General features: G+C 51.4%; 8 protein-coding genes across 8 annotated transcripts; 4 read left to right on the forward strand and 4 right to left on the reverse strand.

Annotated features, from left to right (window-relative positions):
• Positions 1 to 330: 330 nt before the first annotated feature.
• GT037_009152 (uncharacterized protein) lies at positions 331 to 2,244 on the forward strand (the record flags this gene model as incomplete). Its single annotated transcript, XM_038934199.1, has 1 exon — positions 331 to 2,244. The coding sequence occupies one exon, from the start codon at positions 331 to 333 to the stop codon at positions 2,242 to 2,244; it is 1,914 nt and encodes a 637-aa protein (XP_038783001.1).
• Positions 2,245 to 3,566: 1,322 nt separating this feature from the next.
• Positions 3,567 to 4,808, forward strand: GT037_009153 (uncharacterized protein; the record flags this gene model as incomplete). The annotated part of the gene is made up of 3 exons (XM_038934200.1): positions 3,567 to 3,822; positions 3,878 to 4,594; positions 4,672 to 4,808. 3 exons carry the CDS (start codon positions 3,567 to 3,569, stop codon positions 4,806 to 4,808), a joined length of 1,110 nt encoding a protein of 369 aa, XP_038783002.1.
• An 18-nt stretch (positions 4,809 to 4,826) lies between these two features.
• On the reverse strand, positions 4,827 to 5,306 carry GT037_009154 (uncharacterized protein; the record flags this gene model as incomplete). Its single annotated transcript, XM_038934201.1, has 1 exon — positions 4,827 to 5,306. One exon carries the CDS (start codon positions 5,304 to 5,306, stop codon positions 4,827 to 4,829), a length of 480 nt encoding a protein of 159 aa, XP_038783003.1.
• A 715-nt stretch (positions 5,307 to 6,021) lies between these two features.
• On the reverse strand, positions 6,022 to 8,106 carry GT037_009155 (meiosis-specific serine threonine-protein kinase mek1; the record flags this gene model as incomplete). Its single annotated transcript, XM_038934202.1, has 3 exons — positions 6,022 to 7,879; positions 7,932 to 8,001; positions 8,049 to 8,106. The coding sequence occupies 3 exons, from the start codon at positions 8,104 to 8,106 to the stop codon at positions 6,022 to 6,024; spliced, it is 1,986 nt and encodes a 661-aa protein (XP_038783004.1).
• A 1,300-nt stretch (positions 8,107 to 9,406) lies between these two features.
• Positions 9,407 to 11,074, reverse strand: GT037_009156 (pkinase-domain-containing protein; the record flags this gene model as incomplete). Its single annotated transcript, XM_038934203.1, has 2 exons — positions 9,407 to 10,431; positions 10,483 to 11,074. The coding sequence occupies 2 exons, from the start codon at positions 11,072 to 11,074 to the stop codon at positions 9,407 to 9,409; spliced, it is 1,617 nt and encodes a 538-aa protein (XP_038783005.1).
• Positions 11,075 to 12,547: 1,473 nt separating this feature from the next.
• Positions 12,548 to 13,966, forward strand: GT037_009157 (esterase lipase thioesterase; the record flags this gene model as incomplete). Its single annotated transcript, XM_038934204.1, has 2 exons — positions 12,548 to 12,939; positions 12,994 to 13,966. 2 exons carry the CDS (start codon positions 12,548 to 12,550, stop codon positions 13,964 to 13,966), a joined length of 1,365 nt encoding a protein of 454 aa, XP_038783006.1.
• Positions 13,967 to 14,533: 567 nt separating this feature from the next.
• GT037_009158 (alpha beta-hydrolase) lies at positions 14,534 to 15,857 on the forward strand (the record flags this gene model as incomplete). The annotated part of the gene is made up of 4 exons (XM_038934205.1): positions 14,534 to 14,659; positions 14,721 to 14,932; positions 15,118 to 15,301; positions 15,375 to 15,857. 4 exons carry the CDS (start codon positions 14,534 to 14,536, stop codon positions 15,855 to 15,857), a joined length of 1,005 nt encoding a protein of 334 aa, XP_038783007.1.
• Positions 15,858 to 15,923: 66 nt separating this feature from the next.
• Positions 15,924 to 21,021, reverse strand: GT037_009159 (uncharacterized protein; the record flags this gene model as incomplete). Its single annotated transcript, XM_038934206.1, has 5 exons — positions 15,924 to 18,018; positions 18,261 to 18,292; positions 19,006 to 19,585; positions 19,871 to 19,947; positions 20,029 to 21,021. 5 exons carry the CDS (start codon positions 21,019 to 21,021, stop codon positions 15,924 to 15,926), a joined length of 3,777 nt encoding a protein of 1,258 aa, XP_038783008.1.
• Between the last annotated feature and the right edge of the window lie 47 nt (positions 21,022 to 21,068).

The following is a 21,068-nucleotide window of genomic DNA, read 5'->3' on the forward strand; positions in this document are numbered from 1 at the left end:
GATAGGCCGTGCGGTGTATGACGTTGGAGCTAGCCAGGGATCTGCAGCCGTTCCTGGTGCTTGCATCCGGCCCAACACCAGCAGCAATGAAGAACAACCTCAGGCATACGGCTGTCGCGCTGGACAGAGTGCATGAGATGAGGTCTCAGCTAACAGCAGAATAATCAGGAGTCGCTAACGGCATGTCGTGGTGCCGCGGCTTCTTACAAGCCACCTCGATGATTGGCTCTGCTACACCGTTCGGGCAGCCTCGCTGCATACACGTGGTTCGTGTACAGGTGTGCTGCAGCGTGTTCAGTCGTTCTTTCTACTGAATTTCTTCCTCTTTCAATGCCGTTCTCATTCTTTCTCAAGCCGCGTTGGAAGCGTGTAACACATCTCGACAACCACAGCGTCCGCAGATACACGTATAAAGCACTGGGAGGGCCGGAGTACATCAGGCTCATGATACTGCACCCGGCCTCGTCTGGAGATGCGCCTCTGAAATTTACTTTCCAGCAAGCTAGGCTGTCAGAACTCCAAGGTCGCTACGAAGCCATATCATACACATGGGGCCAGCCAAACCTGACATATCCTCTTTACGTGGGCGATGGCACACACGTACTAGTCACAGAGAATCTCGATCGCGCATTGCGGTATCTGCGTCACAGTCACAAAGACCGGGCCCTGTGGGCGGACGCTGCATGTATCAATCAAGCCGATGATGTGGAAAAAGGAAGACAGATTCCTCTCATGGGACAAATCTTCCAGAATGCCAAGACAGTTTTGGCCTGGCTCGACCCGGGTTCAGCAGTCAGTCGTTCACACGACCTAGAGCTGACTCTGAAAAGGATGGAAAACATGTTTCGAAACAGAAGGCAGGATGTCCTTTCTGAGATGATGGAACCCGATGGAAAGGGGGTCACTGCTCTATTCTGGGAACGTTTCGGGGAGGTGTCTGAATTGCTACGTCTCCCTTGGTTCACTAGACGTTGGATCGTACAAGAAGTTGCCTTCAATTCGGAGGTCCGTCTGATTTACGGTGATGTCGAGCTTACCTGGACTCGATTCGTGGGTGCTATATCAATCCTGTCAACCTTGAACCTGGAGACGGCCAACCCAGAAACAAGAGTCTGGAATTCACTCCCAAGATTAGCACGGCTGTGGAGACATCACGCCCTGTTCGAACGATTCTCAATCACGGGTGAGAACTATCCCGATACCGATATCTTGAAGTTAATGGATGACTTTGATCAGCATGGATGTGCGGATCCTCGCGATCGGATTTTTGCCCTGTACAATATGGCGTCTAATATGCGATCATCCACTGCAACTTCGCCTCACGACGACATTCTCATGGATATCAACTATTCGTTGGATCTGAAGCAAACGTATGAGGCCTTCGCACTCGCTTGCATGAGGGCTGGAAAGCAGACCACAATCATCGAAGCTGTGCTCTCCCGTCAGCACTCCGCTCAGCAACATAGTTGGGCGTCTTGGGCGCCCGACTGGCGTGTGAGCTGGCTTGAGCCAGTTGTTCTGCCAAATCCAATTAGTTTCTTCCAGCCCCCAAAACTTAAGAATTGGCCCGTGGGTGTCATTTGTATATGGGTCAATACTTGCAAGTCTCTTCTGCACGTGCAGTATAGGGCTTGTCCCATCATAGCGGAAAAAGCTGTTGGAGATACGTTGCTCCAGCAATGTTCAAACCTTTGTACCAAAGTCAACAAGAAAACTGCTGCTGGGGATCTCAAATCTTTTTTTGACATGCTCCAGTGTATGGTACAACAATCCCATCGCACATCTGACATGGGAGGAATGCTGGCACAACAATTGCAGCGCATGCGGAGCAAGGTGTATACTACTGATCCACAATGCGACCCAAAGTTTCACTTGATGAATCTCGACGCACTTCAATCGATGCTAAATACGATCATTGGACAGAGCAAGAAAATGTTTTTCTTCGAAATACCCCGCACCAAGCAGCGATCGGTCGGTTACAGCAATGCGCACCTTGAGGTTGGGGACCAACTTGTTCCACTTTCCGACCTGCATGCAGCGAGGAGTGGCTATACCTTGAATTTGGGACCTCGGTATCTCAAGATGGTACTCATAGTTCGTTCTGCCGGTACATTGAACATGAAACCCAGCCCAGAGAATATTTACCGCCTCATTGGTAGTGGCTATGTTTACGATCCACTTGTCAGTACCGGGGCTGATCTCGAGGTCTCTCTCTTTCATAGTAAACCACTGTATTTGGCTTAGGTAGCCGCTGGTATGACTCAAAGTTACCTAGCGTGCTCTCATGGTAACGTGAGATTCAATGAAATGCACATCTAGTTTGAATGAAACCAGCATAAACAAAGCACATATGTGAGAGACTGACAAGTATTCTAGCATGTGAAGACGACGTCGTCAAGCTAATGGGCGACTTGCGGCTTTGGTTGAACATGAACGAACTGGAGCATCGCACCTGTTCAATCTGCAGAACTCTTTACTCTACGATTCCGATTTCACGTGGAATCCTACAACAAGTTTGACCAGCCGGAGTGCGAGCTTTGGTGAAAGTAGCACAATGTCTAGCGAACATGAGTACGAGCATCTAGAGAGAACCTCACGAGTGACGCACTCAATGTGACGCGTGCAACTACCTAGGTAGTTGATGCGGATGAGTGAAGACGCGTTCGTGCCGATCTCTCGCCAAAGCCTGCCGGCCCCTGTCTACCCAAATATCCACACCAGGTCTTCCTACCCCAACATCACACACATCTCCATCTCTCTTCTGCCGCCATTAGCTTTTCAGATCGAAGCTGCAGACACATTGCCAAGTATTTCGCGCCTCCACATGAGAGATGCTGCGTATCCCCTTCGCGCAGAAGTGGGGCAGCACGGCTCGGAGCCGTCGGCTCCGCTTTTGGGAAGTCCAGAGTCGAGATCGCGCTTCTGATACAACTGGCATCACATTGTTCGCCCATGAAGCCTTGATCGAATTGGATAGAGGTCAGATCAAATGGTGTGAGGGGAACTCGTGTCAGGGCAGATCCAAGCTTTAGCTTCTCCACACTTCACTACGCGTGTAGATCACAGTTTAACACTAGGTCCCTTATGGCATCTCGACTGGGGTCAGCGCGGGGCTATATCACGATTCCTAGTTTGCTGTACAAAACGAGTAGCGATGTATTGACGCTAAGCAGCATCATTGGCCCTCGGGAGTCGGTAACGAGGATAGATGCACCGTGGAGATGGTGTTGAGGCAACCAATGCAGATCAAGAACGTGAGAAAGCAGTGCAAGTATAAGCACTTTCACAAATGGAGGTATAGTTGGACCAACTCGAGTGGTGCCTGCGGTGCCGATGAGCGGCTCCCTCATCCTCTTTTGTTAACACGCCATCTACTTCCGGTCCGCCGCTGAGAAAGCATGTGCGGAGCTTTGGAGAATGTTGAATACGGTCGCCAGCTCTATAAAGATACCTTGCAGTCATTCCCCAAACAAAGTAACTCCCATCCGAGGATTCGGCATTTCTTCTCTTAGCTCAACCACTTCCGTCGGTCCAGCTCAGACCCAGGAACAGCAGCGAAGCCCGCCATGAAAGCGCTCATCTACAATGGAGTCGGAAAGTGCAAGCTCGTAGACAAGGAGATTCCCCGGCTGAGCGGTGGCCTTGATGCGCTGGTGAAGATGCAGCGGACTACCATCTGCGGCTCCGACCTTCACATCCTGAAAGGCGACGTCCCGACATGCACACCAGGAAGAACTCTGGGCCACGAAGGCATCGGCGTAATCGAGGAAACCGGGCAAGAAGTTAAGAATTTCAAAAAGGGAGACCGGGTGCTGATTCGATGTATCACGTGTTGTGGTACCTGTCAGTTCTGCAAGAAAAGGTAAACAATACTCAGACCATTGCTGTCAAATTCTTTTTGGACTCGCTGACTTTACGTTCTTTTCTTCTAGCATGGCCGATTGCTGTGTGAAGGCGGGCTGGATTCTCGGTCACACGGTCGATGGCAGTCAAGCTGAATATGTTCGCATAAAGTATGCTGATACCTCGCTATACCATGTGCCCAACAACGTAGACGAGCGCACATTACTCCTATTCAGCGACATCCTACCAACAGGCCTAGAAGTCGGCGTCTTGCGCGGAAAAGTACAACCGGGCTCTACCGTCGCGATAGTAGGAGCCGGACCCGTCGGTCTCGCAGCTGGCCTGACTGCGCAACTGTACGCACCCCGCAAGCTAGTCTTCTTCGACATGGATGACTACCGTCTCTCCGTCGCCAAGAAAATGGGCGCCACGCATGTCTACAATGTCAAGGATATAAAAGGCACAGTCCGCGACCTTGTAGCAGAGCACATCGACGAGGCCGATGGTTTTGATGTCGTCATGGAGGCTGTTGGCATTCCCGCTACGTTCAACATGTGCGAGGATCTTGTTGCAAAGGGTGGGCATATTGCGAATATGGGCGTACATGGGAAGAGCGTGGACTTGCACATTGAGCGGCTGTGGGCGAGGAGCACGACAATTAGTATGGCGCTGGTGTCGGCACACACGATTCCAACATTGTTGAACTTGTTTGCTGCCGGTAAGATTGATGCGAGCGCCATGGTCACACACGGTATGCATGCCCATTCTTACCCCTTCTCATATACAATCTCTAGGAGGTACGTGTGTGCTGACAGCTCGCGTACGCAGACTTCAAGTTCAGTGACATCGAGAAAGCCTACGACCATTTTGGACGGGCGGCTGAGACAAAGTCTCTGAAAGTGAGCATCGAGTTTGACCCTTCCAGTGCAAAAGCGGGAGCCGAGAGGCGCGGGCAAAGATTGTAATGGTCCATTCTTTCATTCCTACGTAGAACCAGTCGACACAGCACCTCCCTTAGCACACTTCAACGTCCACTGTTTTGCATGCATCTCAAATGCTCCCCTCGAATTCGCATATTCATTAGCAATCTTGACTTCCACCGCGCTCTCCAACTCGGGGTGATCAAGTAGCGTCCTCAGGCTCATCAATATCTTCTCCATGGTGTGATTATGATGCCAGTCTTCTCCCAGCATCTTCCAGCTCACAACCCCCGTTCTGCCATCAACATTGGGATGGTAGATTTTAGTTGTGAAATTTACTTTTGGCGGCTTCTCTGGGTAGTCATCGGTGAACTGGATGTGGAAGGCGAAAGTGCCGCCTTCGTAAGGGGAGTTGTCAAGGCCATGGAGGGTGCCGATCCATTCGAAGATATCGCCGTGTTTGAGGTCGACGTGGTAGCCCTCTGCGGGACTTTTGCGCAGGCTTTGGAACTCTTTCTCGAGGCGTTTTTTGGTAGGCGTCATGATAGCGAAGTGAGCTTTGAGAGGGATAAAGTGAAGTTAGAAAACAAAAAAAAAAATCCTGAATTGATGCGACGCGTTATCGCGCGACTTAGAGGAAAGGAGTGTTGAGGTTGGTCGCGCGTTTTGGCATACGTCATGGTGCATTTACTACCACGCATTAGTCCGCGACTTCGAACCTTACTATAGCCACGATTCATAAACTGCACTATTGGAAAGTGGATCATATCACAGCGCCCGAGTCGGAACAGGAACGAGAACGAGAAGAAAGACGCTTCACTAGACGCCTCGACTAAGCTAGCCACCTTCGCAGCCAGTTCCACAAATCTTTTGATGCCAGGTGCATCAGCATCGTGATGGTACCTAATAGTCAGCTGAATATATGCGGATTCAGTTCCCTGGCGAGGTGTCGATGGTGATGCGAAAGATTTGAAAGGCATGTTGTCTGTGCGTTATGGTACTTCAGACTGGGAGGAACAACATCAGAACACGTCCTGGTGACACGATCAATATCAGTAATCAAAGATATCTGTATCAGAAAGAAGTAGTCTTGAGAAACACATCTTCCATACCCTTACAGCTGCTGCATAATGTTATTAGTCCCTCTGTAGATTAGTCGAAGATCAAATAGCGGAGCTCAGCGGGTATAATGCGAGACCTTCCTTCGCTTGCTTGGAGCTTGCGCATCACCATCCACATTCGCCGCATCATCACAGATTCACAGATCGCAGACCGATACATCATCATCCGATAAGTACACATGCTGGCAGAGGGATTCAGGCGGCGTCTCTTGAACCAGAACGGAATCTTGACCATGATCTTTAATCTGCTGCGATTGGCGATACACGTCAATGGGTGTCTCGCTCACTAGAACAGAGTCGTATCCTGGAGGCGGCGGGAGATGTTCGTAGTATTCTTGCTGTGAGTAGTCGTTCATAACCCCGTTCAAGCTCTTTTCGAAGCCATCACTGTCATCGTCTGCATCTTCAGTGAAATGATACATACCTCGTTCGTCGTTAGATGAGGCCTTCACTTGACTGGCGAACTGCACTACCTCATGGTCTTGCATGATCGATGGCAACGGAGTTTTTCCACGCCATCGTTGAGCCGATTGGACCATCCTATACGTATTTTGAGACTGACGTAAAGGGAAGTGTTGTGAATTGATGCCTGGACTCTGAACACCGCCGATGAGATTAGCTGCAGCGCGGTTATATAGCGACTTGGGGATAATCTCGACAAGATCAAGGTTCTGGTCTCTGGGTCCCCAATCTGCAGTCGCGTTCGTATACAGCTTATCAAAGTCTTCAGCATACGATGAGAACCACTCGTGCGCTAGAGCCTCCGATGCTGTCATACGCTCTTCCTCTTTGAGGACGAGCAGACCTTTGATGAAGTCCTTTGGATGATAGCCGATATTGGCCCACAACGGGTGATGAGGGTCGTCCAGGTTACTAAGATCACAGATAGCTGCGAGACCCAAGATCACTCCGCGAGGGTTAGCGTCGTACTCCGGGTGTCTGCGGTCACTGAACATCAAGTCGCCGGTAAGTACAGTAGCCGTAATTGAACCGATAGACCACATATCGACAGCTTTTGAGTAGCCATCATCGACTGGGATTGCCTTGTTAAGTCGGTGTATCTCAGGCGCCGTGTACTCCAAGGTACCGACGTAAGAGAACATTCGGTGATACTTGTTGTTTTGTGGAGGATTTTGGCTGTTTTTTCCGGGCAGGAATCTAGCACTGCCGAAATCGGTAATGATGACGCGAGCACCATGTTCAAGAGATGACATGAGTATGTTGTCCGGCTTCAGGTCCCGGTGTACGATGTCCTGATCGTGGAGATACTCTATTCCCTTCAAGACCTGGTAGATAATAAACGCAGCATGTAGACCATCAATCCGGCCGTCCTTGGACTCAATAAAGGAAAAGAGGTCACCCCCCGTGATGAGCTCTTCAAAAATGTAAATGGTGTTGTTACTCCGGAAAACCTTTTCGATGGCGATGATATTGGGATGGCCAAGGTCTTTGAGAATATCGAACTCGCGAAAGCAATTGGTAACTCGTTTTGGCAGTCGTTTCCTCTCCGATTCCTGCAAGTTTGACATTGCCAATGTGTCGTACATTTTGTCCAGTCGGATCATCTTGCATGCAAGTTGCCGCTGTGTCTCTTGATTAATGCCCACTAGTACCTTGCCGTAACCGCCCTCGCCGAGCAAACGCCCAGTAAGGAGGTAGCGCGATGCAAATGTTTGTCTCTCCCGCTCCTGAATGGCGGTAAACTTGACAAGCTCTGCTGGTATATTGGAGTAGTAGACTAAAGTGATGGTGTCAGAGATGCGTATCTCATCCCCGTCTTCCAAGAGGAAGGTGCTCTTAGGACCCATCAAAATGCCCGCATCTTGCGATGCCGTGTATTCTGAGTTACTCTTTCGGAGGTAGGTACCATTTGCAGAGAGATCGGTCGCGTAAACGAACGGGGCGATCTTAACAATTGGGTCCTGCTCATATAGAATGCAATGGATGCGCAGGTGCTTCCTTGAAATAGTGAGGTCGTCGCTCCACGAGTAACGACTGACAGAAGGATTAGAACAGGATCATATCAAGCTTAGGACACAGCGCTCACCAGAGCTCTGGATCCCTCCCAAGATAGAACTGCTCGTTCCCACACACTTCGATCGTGCCTCCGTGCGTTCCTGCATACGTTAGTTTGCTGATCATGATTCGAAAATCACCAACTCACCATGGGCATAATCACCCGCGACCTGAACATGCAGCCTTGCGACTGTCTCGCCCGCCATCTCACAACGCTACCCTACAGGAAATAACGCTGCTTCGGAATGATGTCGGTGAATGAATGAGGTTTGACGTAAGGAAGGTGACGCGGCGCGTGAACTCCTCTTGGCGCCTGTTCCAGGGCTGGGCGCTAAGCCGTTCTAGCTAAGCGAGCCCCGCACCCACCTAGGTATTTCGACCAGCTCGGCTCCTACCTTTGTTCTACACTCACGACACTCATCTCGACAGCAATGTAAGTTATATCCAGCCAGCCATGGCGGCGCTTGCGACACTCAATTGAGCGCAATGACTGCTCTTTGAGTGTACCTGCACTCGCCATCAACTACAGACTTGTCAATTGCACAGCCGCTGACCTCATACCACAGCCCGCCGACAAGATGAGAGCCAAATGGAGGAAGAAGCGCGTTCGACGTCTCAAGCGCAAGAGAAGAAAGACTAGGGCTCGTTCGTAAGTTCTCACCATCACCACTGCCAGTGCCGTCCGAATCTAACAAATGTTTCTAGCAAATAAACGTCTCGCCCCTCAATCTCAGCAATTCCAACCTCAGTTCTGAACGATCACGATAACTAAACGACACGTTTTCTACGCACGACCTTCCGACCAGCTCGCAACTTATTTGACTACATTGCGCAATCCAACCCTCAGGCTACGTCATACGGCGGATTGCGGCACGCGAGCTTTCAACTACTACTTCGGAGGGTGACGACTGTGCTGGACTGGGGAACGTCATGGGATGCTGGTCAATCGCCTGAATGGCACATTGGGTTCTCACGGGAGTTTATCTGAACACTGATTACGACGGTCACTCTAACACCGGCGAGCCCTCCTCTTGCGGAGGCTTGCCTTTGACTGATGCGTCGCCATGTGGACATGCGATAACGGAATCAAAAATGCTTCACGACAATATCGCTCCTTCTGTGTGTGATCTTGATTTAACAATTCGTGAAAATGATGCAATGTGCGCGACCTGAGTCTTAGCCGACAGGGATGCTAGGAATGTGATGCTCTCCTTCAAACAATTGTGATGCGACTTATCGATAACCAATTTTCATTGCTTACCGCCGGTTGAGAGGGATTCGATGCAAGTGTGACGTGCGAGTTCTCACCCATGCATGATCAAGAGAGATATCTCTGCACGGATTGGTTTCGCAAATGTCTCATTACTACACTATGCTACCACGGAAAGGAAAGAAAGATACCTGATATATCGTGTCAAAACACATGCAGTCATCACGTCCACAATGAAGTAAACCATCTTCCCACGGCCAACCAGTCGCATTTTACCTTGCATCAACCACCTCCTCTCAAGCCCAATCCCTCATCTCCTTACCCTCTACCTCACACTCACTCCCAGCCTTCTCATCCCGTCGCATCTGAACCTCCCTCACAACGTGTACGCTATTACCGACTACATGACCCTCAATGGAGGAAGAGGGCAAAGTCTCCTCAGCCCAGGCACGCGCATGTACACCAGTAGGCGGCTTGATAGTCGTGGACGAGGAGATCGACTCACTCGTATCGGTGGCGCAAGTATGGTTCGAAGTAGAAATCTCAGCGATACTGGGATGTGAGAAGAGGGGTAGCAGTGGTCCGTGGAAAGAAGGTCGGGCAAAGTAGCGGCGGAAGAATGAGGGTTGTGGTGGTGTGGGTGTGGATGGGACGGGTGAGGTCGAAGCGTTGTTCTTTTGTGAGAGCAATGTGTCTTGCGTCGTGATGCTGTGTAAACGGGATATGGAGTCCAGGCCTACGAATTCATGGCTTGTAAGGTCAGCGGAAGTGTCCTTCGTGGAGTCTGTGATGGTCGATCCGGTGATGGTTGATCCGGTAAGTGTTGAGCCCGATCTGCTGGACCAAAGCAAACTCTTCGCCTTGCTGGAAACATTCGAGGTCCAAGCCCTCGCAGCCGAAGTCCTCTTCGGCATCCTCCTGTCACCAGATTGAGCGTACAGGCTAGGAAAAATCCTTCCCGCCCCCATCCTCACCAATACCTGCCTATAGTGCGCATTCGCATCAACCCCCGTACCCAACAGACAAAATGTAATATACCCCGTCGCAACCTGGACCCACTTCTCGAAGCTAACAGTCCCCATGACGGGAATCTTTACGATGTTGTTGACAGTCTCGGGATCGTGGACCGAAGACCAGGAATAAGGCGTTGTGATCCATGATGATATGTCGACGAGGAGGTAAATGGAGTAGGACAGGTAGACAAGGACCACGACTAGACTAAGGATGAAGAGGCGGACGAAGCGTGATGAGGTAGTGTTGCGGGCAGCGACTAGACGGTGGAATTCGCGGCGGTAGCGGTAGAGACGGTAGATGAGCAGGGCTGTTGGGTGTGATTAGTTGGGGTCATGTTGGAGGAACAGGTGGGACTTACAAGCCCAGTAGGAAGCGAATAACATGCCGATGGTTGGCCACATGAAGCCCAAGACGACGCTAGGCCACGAGCTGTCATGGGCCGATATACATCCTACGATACCGTAGATGAAGAAACGAGCGGGTTGTACGACGTAGTAAAGGGCGATGAAGAAGCCTGGCACAACCCAACACCACACGACCTCCCAGATCTTAGCCCACATCCTGCTCTTCCGGCTTGTAGAAACTGTCATGTTATTCGTATCCATGACAATGGCGAGTTTGCGTATGACCAGAGCCACCGAAGCTGTCATACCAACATAACTACCAACTTGGAGACGAACGTGGATGTCGCACCAGACGGCACCGTCCCACCATTCCTGTACGTTGTCGCGAGGCCATATGAGTGCATTGATAGAATTGAAGAAGTTGGCAAGGATGATCCAAAGGATGAGGGAGCCAGCCGCTATGTTGGCTTGGCGGAAATGCCAGATCATAGGGGCCATACAGAGGAGCCAGGATGGGAATGCAAAAGCAGGGAAGAGAATGGCGGAGGGGTAGAGAAGGGCGTTTGGTCCGAAGAACTCTGGGTGGGCAGTCATGAACTCCACCATGGCCGAGATTGGATCCATTACAACCTCTGCGTAACTTGGTGTAAAGAGGAGGAAAAAACAGAAGAAGGTAGACAGTCTCTTGTGATTTTGTGAACTCGGAGGCCTGAATCCAGTCCAGGAATGTAACCGTCGTTGAAGATATCTCGTTGGAACCGTTGATGCTACTATCTCCAGGATAGATTGTTAGGCTGCGTTGGGATTTTAAGATATGAAAGAGATTGTAACGAGAGGAAACGGAAACAGAGTAGTAAGCAGTCGACAAGCAACGTTGTGGACTTCATCACTCCATGCTATGGCCGAGTATTATGGAGGCTCAATAGAAAATTCCGATGTCTCAAGCTTCAATACGGCTCAATAGGATCTTTTGGTCGACTTACGTTCACTTGAGTGGTGAAAGCCAATCTGCCGCTCGCATGGCATCTTTCTTATTGCGGTTGCCAACGTCAATCACAGTCTTTCTGAAACGGAACGATCCGTCGCTTCGGCACAGCGGTGCCTAGTGCTCGCAATATCTGGTTGCTGTGCTGTGGTAGTGATGGTGCTGAGACCTCGACTACTCCGCATTTGGGTTTGAATAGAGAAAGACCACGAAAAGACGACATCTGAATAGAAAACCAACAAGAAGGAGACGAGACATGTCTGTGATAAGTAACAGGAGCAATCAGAGAATAGAGGAATGGGAAAGGAGGTGTTGAGTCCCCGCACCTGTGGCATGGTTGCAGGTCGGGTTGTACGTGGCGGGTTTATCCAGATTATCCAGTCTTGCAGTGACATGCCTCCAGGAACCGGTGTTGAGGTGCCAAGTTTTGGATGTATTTGTCGCAATCGGAGTCCGAAAGTGAGTGTTGGTGGATGAGAAGCTGCGCGATGAATCGTCGCATTCAGGCAAGAAGCACCGGGCATGAGTATACCAACAAAAACTTGTGTTCATCGAATGATATACTGCCCTTGAGACTTGCACGAGTCTCTCCAGCGCTTTGTCGTCTCTATGATCCCCGCAAGATACACTGGGTTACACAGCAGTAGGTCGCCACACGTGCGGCATGGTCAAAGTGATTGCCATCGTCTGATTGCCCGGAGATACAAGGAATGGTCAATACCACTTGACAGCACCTGGACGCCGCGAAAGATTCCCGGATGAGTCTGCCAATATGTTGAAGGCTGAGCGATAGCGCATGTCGTGAGGGAGGTCGGACAGGGACCCAGCTCTACAACTGACGCAAACAAGCCATGACGTAAGACAAACGACTCGCTCCCGAGGCGTCTTCCACTACGGCACACGACCGTCTGGTTAGTCCGTGGGAGCATTACCAGAGCCTCCGCCATGCTTCCACGGCGCCTGCAGCCGTCGCGATCAGGTGATCCGCATCTCTGTCACGTCGCGCCTTCTTGAAGCGACGTCTAGGCACCGATCGACATTGCTGTCCTCCACGTTGCTTCTTCCCAGCGCCAACCAGTTCCCGGAGGTCCGTCATGGACACTGCGCCGGCCGATGGACAAGGCATTCACCCTCAACTTCGCCAGAGGATGCTGAACCGCGCCGCCACGTTTGCTGAGGGTGCGCGGCCTTCCACTCCACCTACAGCACCCCCTCGACGCCGCAGTTCCCTCGTTTCCGACCTCTCCGACTCGCGCTATTCGTTGCGATCGTCTAGCGACAGCCTGCTCAGAACGAGTGGGAGGAATGACATGGACAAACATGCGACTTCGGATGAGCCGTCACGGTGGCTTGCGCTGCCTGTTGTGGCTGCCGTCGTGCCCGCCATCATTGGGTTGACAGTAGACAACGGCGCAGACGTCGCTACAGACGTGTTGATACTGGTATTAGCGGGGTGGTTCCTACATTGGAGTGTCAAAGTACCATGGTGAGTACAGCAATGCAGTAACTACACGTGAACTCCATAGCTAACGGGATGCAGGGACTGGTACCATGAAGCGCAGCAACGACGATACCTAAACGACGATGTAGATGACGCGACATACGATGACACGATACACGAGGAAGACGAGGATGCGCCGGGAAGTATTGAGGAGCCTGCACGAGAGCCGCAAGCTCCAAAGCTTAATACTACAATCGATGCGCCAGCCTCGCAAGCGCAGAAGGAAGCCCGCGAAGCATTGAAGCGATCAGAGATGCTAGCATTTGTTGGCTGCTTCCTAGGTCCTCTACTCGGCGCCTTGCTCATGCACACCATCCGCGGCCAACTCATGCGCGCAGAAGGCATAGTATCCGACGCCAACCTCAGCATCTTCCTCCTCATCGCCGAGATACCACCCGTCAACCGCCTGATCAAGATGCGGACAGAGCGCATCCTCCACCTCCAGCGCATCGTCCGAGAAGCTCCAAGGGAGCCAGTTCGATCAGCAGACACACAACAACTTTCACAGCGGATTTCAGAACTAGAGGGTCGCGTCGATGGTGTGCAAACCACCAATAGCAATAACAACGAGGTAGACGTAGAGAAACTCAGCGCAGAAGTCCGACAAACAACCCAACTCCAACTCGATGCCCTAAACCGCGCAGTCAGGCGCTACGAAAAGAGACACATGGCGCAATCCCTGCAAATCGAAGCCCGCTTTCAAGACCTAGAAGCACGACTGAAAGATGCACTTGCCCTGGCTGCCGCAGCTGCTAGGACTGGTCAGCGACCCGGCATGATTGCTATGACGCTAAGCTGGATTGCTGGTACCATCAGCTCCATGTTGCAAGTGGCTTGGGACGTTGTCATGTATCCCTTCCGTACAGCGGTTGTTGCGGTTTCAATGGCTAAGAGTCTGTTTGTGAGAGACGAGCGGCGGGTGAGACGGAAGGGGAAGGGTGGTGGAGCAGGGCAGATGAATGGGCACATGGGTGTCGCGACAGGAAGGCTGCAGGCGAAACCTGCGCGATAGATTACTCTCCTCTATTAATACACGTATTTCGATTCTTCAAACTATAGTATTAGAGCTCGTGCTCGTTGTCTCCACGGGTGTAATGTACGCTATCGGCATAAATGTTGCACGGAGTAGCGAGAGTCGACGCCGATACCGGTAAAGACACCGAACTCCTATCACGAACCCTCGTACCACAACCACCCGGAGTCATCCGAAACAGTAACCCGAAAATGCAGGTACCGTACATACTTCGGAGGGTAACTATCGTTACTCGTCCAACCAGGACGCGCCAGAAAGTGGTCAACTCGACTTACTACAAGCTATGTAGGGCCGGCTTTATACGAAATACCCCGCCCCCACTTTGATAGCCAGAGCTCGTGGTATGGCCGTTGGCGGCCCCGATGTGACATGTAACGTAACAATCGGTGATTGCTACTAACCTGTTTGTTATATACTTTCCTATACAGTTCGCTGCTCTCCGACCTTTTTTTTGGTAATCTGATTTTCTGACACAAAATCTTTTGCAAAGGTTTGAAACGACTTGGGAAGAAAGAGCAAGGAACCAAACAACATAGAGATTCAACCATGTCACTAGAATCCGACGTCAAGATCCCCGCGGCGAAGTTTGACCGTAGCACGATTGACAAGCAGACACTCGAGTTCAACGAGAAGTTGATCAAGATTTGGGCTGATGGACCGAGATGGTATGAGGTACGCTGTGTCTTCCTCCTCTCACCCCCTTGGCCCCTCTCTCGCTCACGATGGTCGATAGGTTGGAGCCCCGGCGTACCGCCAAATGCGCTGGGAAGGCAAAACTCCCCTTGCTAAGCCCATCGTCTTGCCGGAAGGTGTAAATGGTTCTCTTCCCTCCAGGGAAGCTGGACGGGAGATCCCATATCGAGTGTTTAAACCGAGTAGTGGAAAGAGTAAGGGGATACATATGCACATCCATGGCGGAGGATGGGTGTTGATGAGCGAGGCTTAGTAAGTTGCTATATCTCTTTGTTCTTCAACGTAAGGTGTGAGGGTTGCAGTAGGAATAACTCAATCACGTGTGATTTGCTTGGTTATTCGTAGACACAGAGTTTCAAGGAGGAACGAATGGAAGAGAATCATATTTCAGGACCAATGAAAGTTTAAAGCAAGAAGAACTAATCAAGCCATCTTAGTCAAGATCCCTACTTAAAATACCAAGCCGACCACTTCGAAGTAACGGTCGTATCAATCGGCTACCGTCTCGCACCGGAAGACCCCTGGCCCGCAGGCGCAGAAGACTGCTACGACGCCGCAGAATGGCTAGTCAAAAACGGACCTGAAGTTTTCGGCGGAGAGCTCATGTTTACCGGCGGTGAGGTAAGTCTCCCTTTCCATCATCTTCTCGTCTCATTCTGGCTATGTTGGAATTGCTTGTGCTAACTATCTCCAGTCCGCCGGCGGCCATCTTGCCTGCCTTGTCGCCATGCACCTCCTCGAGGCAATGCCAAGTTTCGCATTCAAAGGCCTCCTCCTCCACTTTGGCTGCTACGACATGTCCTCCTTCCTGCCCCACGTCCTGCACCACGAAACACACCTCGTGATCGACCACGACGTGATGAAATCTTACATTGACGCCTTGCTTCCCAACACCACAGAAGCTGAGCGCCGCGACCCGTCCATTTCACCTTTCTGGGCTGATCTCCGCGGAAAGAAGTTACCACCTGCTTTGTTCACGTGTGGTAGCGAAGACCCGTTGCTGGATGACAGCGTGATGATGGGTGCGAAATGGGCTATGTGGGGGAATGAGAGCATAGTCAAGATTTATCATGGAGCGCCGCATGGATTCATTGGGTTCCCGCCTGGAACTATTAAGAGCGTGCAAGAGGTTTTGGATGACACTGAAGCGTTTGTTCGGAGTAAAATGGGTGTTTAGTGGGGATATTGGTGGGTTGCGACATGTAGATTGAACATGCTCAGCAGGTGTCTTCTAATTGATTTCTCAAGCCATATTCAACACGTAGTCAGACTTTTGGAATGTCTTGTTGAAAGATGAGAATTTGCGCCAACGCTTTTTAAACCCAAGAGGATTTATCTTCTCACCTTCAGTGGAATGGAAGTATTTCTTGAACTCGGCTCTTAGCAACACAGAAGTCGGATCATATATGTAGCCTCGACCGACAAGCTGATAGACCGGACTTCCAACATGTGCGGATTCAGCTGGATTGCATTGTCGAAGTACAAGTGTCGTCGTGGATGACCCATATATTGCCGAGCGATAGAGATCCCCCAGAAGTATGATGCGATCACCAGGCTCGATTTTCGTATCGCCCAAACCGAATGAATGCACACCAGTGCCTGGGTCTTGAAAGCAAAATAAGGTTGTGGTGTCCCCCAGATTTTGATCCAGTTTGTCGAAAACATCTTGAACATCGGAAGAAGATGGCTTTGGACCGCAGTGCGCACCATCTGCTTCAGGTATCATCGACATCCTAGCGAAATGCCGTCCAAGTTGCGAAGACATATCGTCTTCGTCCGAATCTTCACAGGAAAAAGTCTCCTTGCCAACAAGCTTATGAATGATTTTGGTGAGAAGAGCGGGGAAAATCTTAGGGATGAGCTTAGAAGACGAATGCGCTAGCATTCCTGGAAGATGATCGGATCTTTGCACAACGACAGGGTTGGATAGCATTCTGTACAGCTGCAACAAATGTGATTGTAATGATGTTGCGGCATCCTCTGCCTTTCTCGACATCTTCCATGTGACATTATAGAGCTGTTGATCTGTTTCGTCAGGGTAGTGCTTTCCAATGGGGATGTTCATCCGAATAACACCTGTTGCAAGTCGGCGAGCCTTGAGATCTACCCCATGATCACCATTTCCCAAGAGCCTCTGATAGGAAACTGGCATTGTTTGTCGAGGTGGAATCCGCCAATCCGGTACCCACGACGGCCAAGTGATCGGTCGAGGTGAGTATTGACGGGAAAACACGGCCTCCCAAATCAGCTGCGCCCCCTCTTTGTCTGCATTTAATCGAGCAAGCGCGAAAGCCTCGTAAGTTTCATCCACACTAAGCGCATAGTCAATATTCATGTAAATTTTATCGCTCTGCCCATGCTCAGCATGCTCTGTTTGTGGGTCGTCGTTTGTGCGGGGGGAATCGCCTTGTTGGGAGTCGTGATCTTCTTGGAGATTGCATCTTGCTGGTCGGACATTGGTCGCCATGCTAAACAAAGCGAATATACGATCTCGTGGATCTGTACACCCATACAGTGCGAACTTCTCTACCAAGGCCACAACGTCGGTGATCTCGGTGACTTCATCGGCTCTTGTGATCTCATCGTCGTATTCGAGTAGAGTCTGGAAGCGCGAATAGTGGCTCCAAAGTTTTTCAATTTCGCTAATGCCTCTTATTCTTACTAGGTCTTCAGGGTTGTTACAAGAAGCCTCGAGCTGGGGCTTCACTTGACAAAGCCCAGCAATGAACCGGGAGAAGGGAAGATCCGTTTCGCCGCATATCAAGCGAACCTCTAGACTGAAGACAACTTCTTGCACTATCCACAGTCTGTTAAACCAGGGAAGTTTCAAGAAACGTTGTACGCTGTGGAGATTTTCCTGTAACAATTCATCTCCATTCTGGGGCGCTCGAGATAGACGTTCTACTGTTCGCATGCCTTTTTGCTCGATTGCGGTGTCTCCGCCCGGATCGAGCCAAGCCATGACACTTCGTGCACCCCGGAATATCTGGACCATCAGAGGGATTTGGATCGCTTTTTCTTCATTATCTTTCTGATTGATGCACGCAGCATCAGCCCAAAGCAGTCGTTCGCGAGTTTCGTAGCGTAGGTATCGAAGTGCCCGATCGAGATTCTCCGTAACGTAGACCTGCATGCCGTCCTCGCCAACATATAAGGGAAACGTCAAAACTGGTTCTCCCCACGTGTACGAAACAGCGTCGTAATCTCCTTCGACATCTTCAAGTTTTGATGAAACAAAGTCTATCCGTAGGGGTGTGGTCTTGGACAAGGCTGGGTGCAGCACAATGAGCCTGATGTATTCCGGGCCCTCGAGTGCTCGATAGGCATATGCGTTCATGCTGTGCTAATTGGATCAAGCCACGAAGTGTAGGTAAAATCGAGTGAAACTTGAAGATTGTAACGCGAAAGAGTGTTGGTCAGTCGAGTGGTTGGACAGGTAGCAATCTGCTGGTGAGTAGATAGCTTACATGCGGCGCGGTTGAGTGAGGGGAACGCCCGATCCAATCATCAACGCGCCTTGTCAGATCACCTTGCATCCTCCCGTTTTTGGAGCAATAAGAGTGCGAAGTGCCGCACTTACATCTTGACAAAGTAGAGGTGTCCGGATACCGACTTTTGTTGTTAGTTCATTACGGACAGCACGAGCTCCCACTCAGTGAGGCTCGCGACTCTCTGCGATTCACTGATGTCAGTCTTTCGAGTTCTCATCGTAGGTACTCACAACTAGTCTTTCGTTCAAAAACAGCAAAGCCAAACAACACGTCAAGATCATTGCTTTCCATTCCTTTTTGTTGTGCGCTCCCACAATCGGATAAAAGGACAACCTACCGCAAGGGGTATTGAACCTAAAAGGAAACCCGTAAACTCATAGCTTTCGTGTATGCTCTCCCGAAAAAAAAGACGCCGAAGCTCCCAGCAAATATTTCCCCGACCCCCAAGAACCCGGAAATGCGATACAGTAAAACACAATAGGCCAAAAAAAAAAAGCCAAAGCCCATAAACTAACACCAGAAAGCCGAAGCTCACACACACCAGGCGCAGAAACGAGACACATCCACCACTGCCATGCACCTCTTTCTCTCTCTCACATATACACATTTTCTCTTTCTCACATTCACCACCTCTCGCGCATCTCTCTCCCTCCCTCCCTCTCTTTCTCTTCAATTTTCCTAATAAATCTCCCCACCCTCCTCTTTAGGCTTATACATAATCGTCGTCAAAAACTTCTGCTTATACCTCGTCGTCGCACTCGTCGCCAAGATATTATCTTTGATACTACTCGTCGCCAAATGATTCAAAACAGTATGATTCGGATGAATCAACACACTACTATCATCCTTCATCGGCGTCGTCCCATTCAGAATACTCTTGCCCAAAAACCCAGGAAGCGTAGGTGGCGTAGGCAAGTTATTCGTCATGGCATTTGCACGGGCAAAACGGGAGGATTCTTCGGGAGCGTCGAGGTCGAGGAGGTAGCGGGGTATGTTTTGGTGGTATTTCTTGGTTGGCTCGGGAACGGGCGGTTTGGCGGGTTCGATAGGGGGTGCGGTGACGGTTGGGATGGGGTTTGCGGTTGTGGGGCCGGCGGTTGCGTTGAGGGGTGGGGTTGGTGGTAGGACTTGGGGCGGGTACATGCCAACAGGGGCTTCGCGTTCTTGGACGGGTGTTATGGAGTCATCTAGAGGGTCGTTTGTCGCTGCGGTGGCGGCTGGCGGGCTGGCTGGGAGGGGTGTGAGTTCTGGGTAGGGGACTTCGATGTAGTTTACGAGGATGTTGGTGTAGTCTACGGCGGTGGGAAGTTTGTCGGATGTTCGCATGTCGTTGTCGACGAGGAAGGTAAGGTGGTGAGTTCCTGGAGTGACGGATACGTAGGCGGAGAGGGCATCTTTCTTCTTGCTGGGTCCGCTATAGAGTGTCAATATTGCCGACGTGCAGTGTAACATCAAAGGAGGCAGTAATCGAATACATTCCAAGCCTGCTGGGAATGATTGACCGAGTCTCAGCCCGAGTGGAGCTAGGAAGCCACCAAACGGGAGAATGCAGGCAACGGGTAGGTGCAGGCAGATGCAGGCAGAGAGAATGAAAAACGTGGTTCCACCTCTGCAACCCCCATCCCCTGCATCTACCCGTGCGGCTGATGCAGGCAAACTCCATGCTCCGAGACATTCCAAGGAAATCGGTACCACTTACTTGCGATGCAACTTGTACTTGCGATTCCAGCCCGCAAAAGTTCCCGTAACATATACGCGCTCCCCAGGACCTTCCCACTAATTCCCCCCAACGTCAGCATAAATCTCCTTAAACACCAACCACCACTCTAAGCAGAATCGGGAGAAGATTCAACATACCTCAATCAACGTAGGAACCGTAGGTCTCCCCTCACTGCCTTTAAACTCTTCGCCCAAATCCCCATCCTCGTCTTCCCCAGCCGTCGTACTGCTCACCATGGAACTGCGCCGCGGCAGCATACCATCGGCATCGCTCTCGTGCACAGGTGTCCATATTTCACTAACCCCGTTGAATCCACTGAGCTCCTGCGGCGCTATGATGGGGCTGCCGGGCGTGTGCACTTCCTCCTCGATAGGCAGGGGCAGGCGCGGCGGGCGGGAGAACTGTGAGGCCGAGGCTGGAATGAGGTAATCGGCGGTCATGGAGGCGGAGGTTGGTGATGGGAGGTTCGAGGGAGACGAAGCGCGGGGGTCTGGATGCGAGGCAGACGATGGGACATCGACGGGGAGGGTAGGCGAGGGTGGGCGTGCGGAGACTTCGGGTGCAGCTTCAGCTTCAGCTTCGACAGCTTGTTGTTGCTGAGCTGCGGTATCAGGTATAATGGCAGCGGCGGCAGGCTGTGACGGCGGGGTGGTGTTCGCATCGCGGGGCGAGACATGGTGCTTGTCTTTATCCTTGTGGCTGTGCGCGCCGCCCTTCTGGCTGCTCTGCTCGTTCCCCATGGTGTCTCCGGTCCGGGTGCTGTGGGTGGTGTTGTACAGGTCCTGAGCAGCGCGCAGCTGGGTGGTGACGGCTTTGGTGCTAGTCCCTGCCGTTTGCGCCCTCCCACGCGAGATGGGGCGGGCCGACGTGGGATGGCTCTCAGCGTTCTCGAGGCTCACGCTGGGAGCTGCAGGCGCTTTGGCTGCACTCAGTGCCTGGATGGATTCACGGCGGCGGGCCGAGTGGTGCTGGCTGTGTGGGGGGTGGAGATGGGGGAGGTGGTGGTGGTGGTTATGCGGTCGGTCATGGCCATGTGATGCAGTCACGTTGTGGTGGTTGCCCGCGGCATTGTTGGTGGGCGATTGCGGGTTCGACGTGGGCGTCGTCGACCGCGAATTCTGGTTCCCCATCACAGGCACGATGAGTGCATGGGTAGATCACGACAGATAGAGGTCAG

The sequence above is a fragment of the Alternaria burnsii genome (assembly GCF_013036055.1).
Source record: "Alternaria burnsii strain CBS107.38 chromosome Unknown 700, whole genome shotgun sequence".
NCBI classification, from domain to species: Eukaryota; Fungi; Ascomycota; class Dothideomycetes; order Pleosporales; family Pleosporaceae; genus Alternaria; species Alternaria burnsii.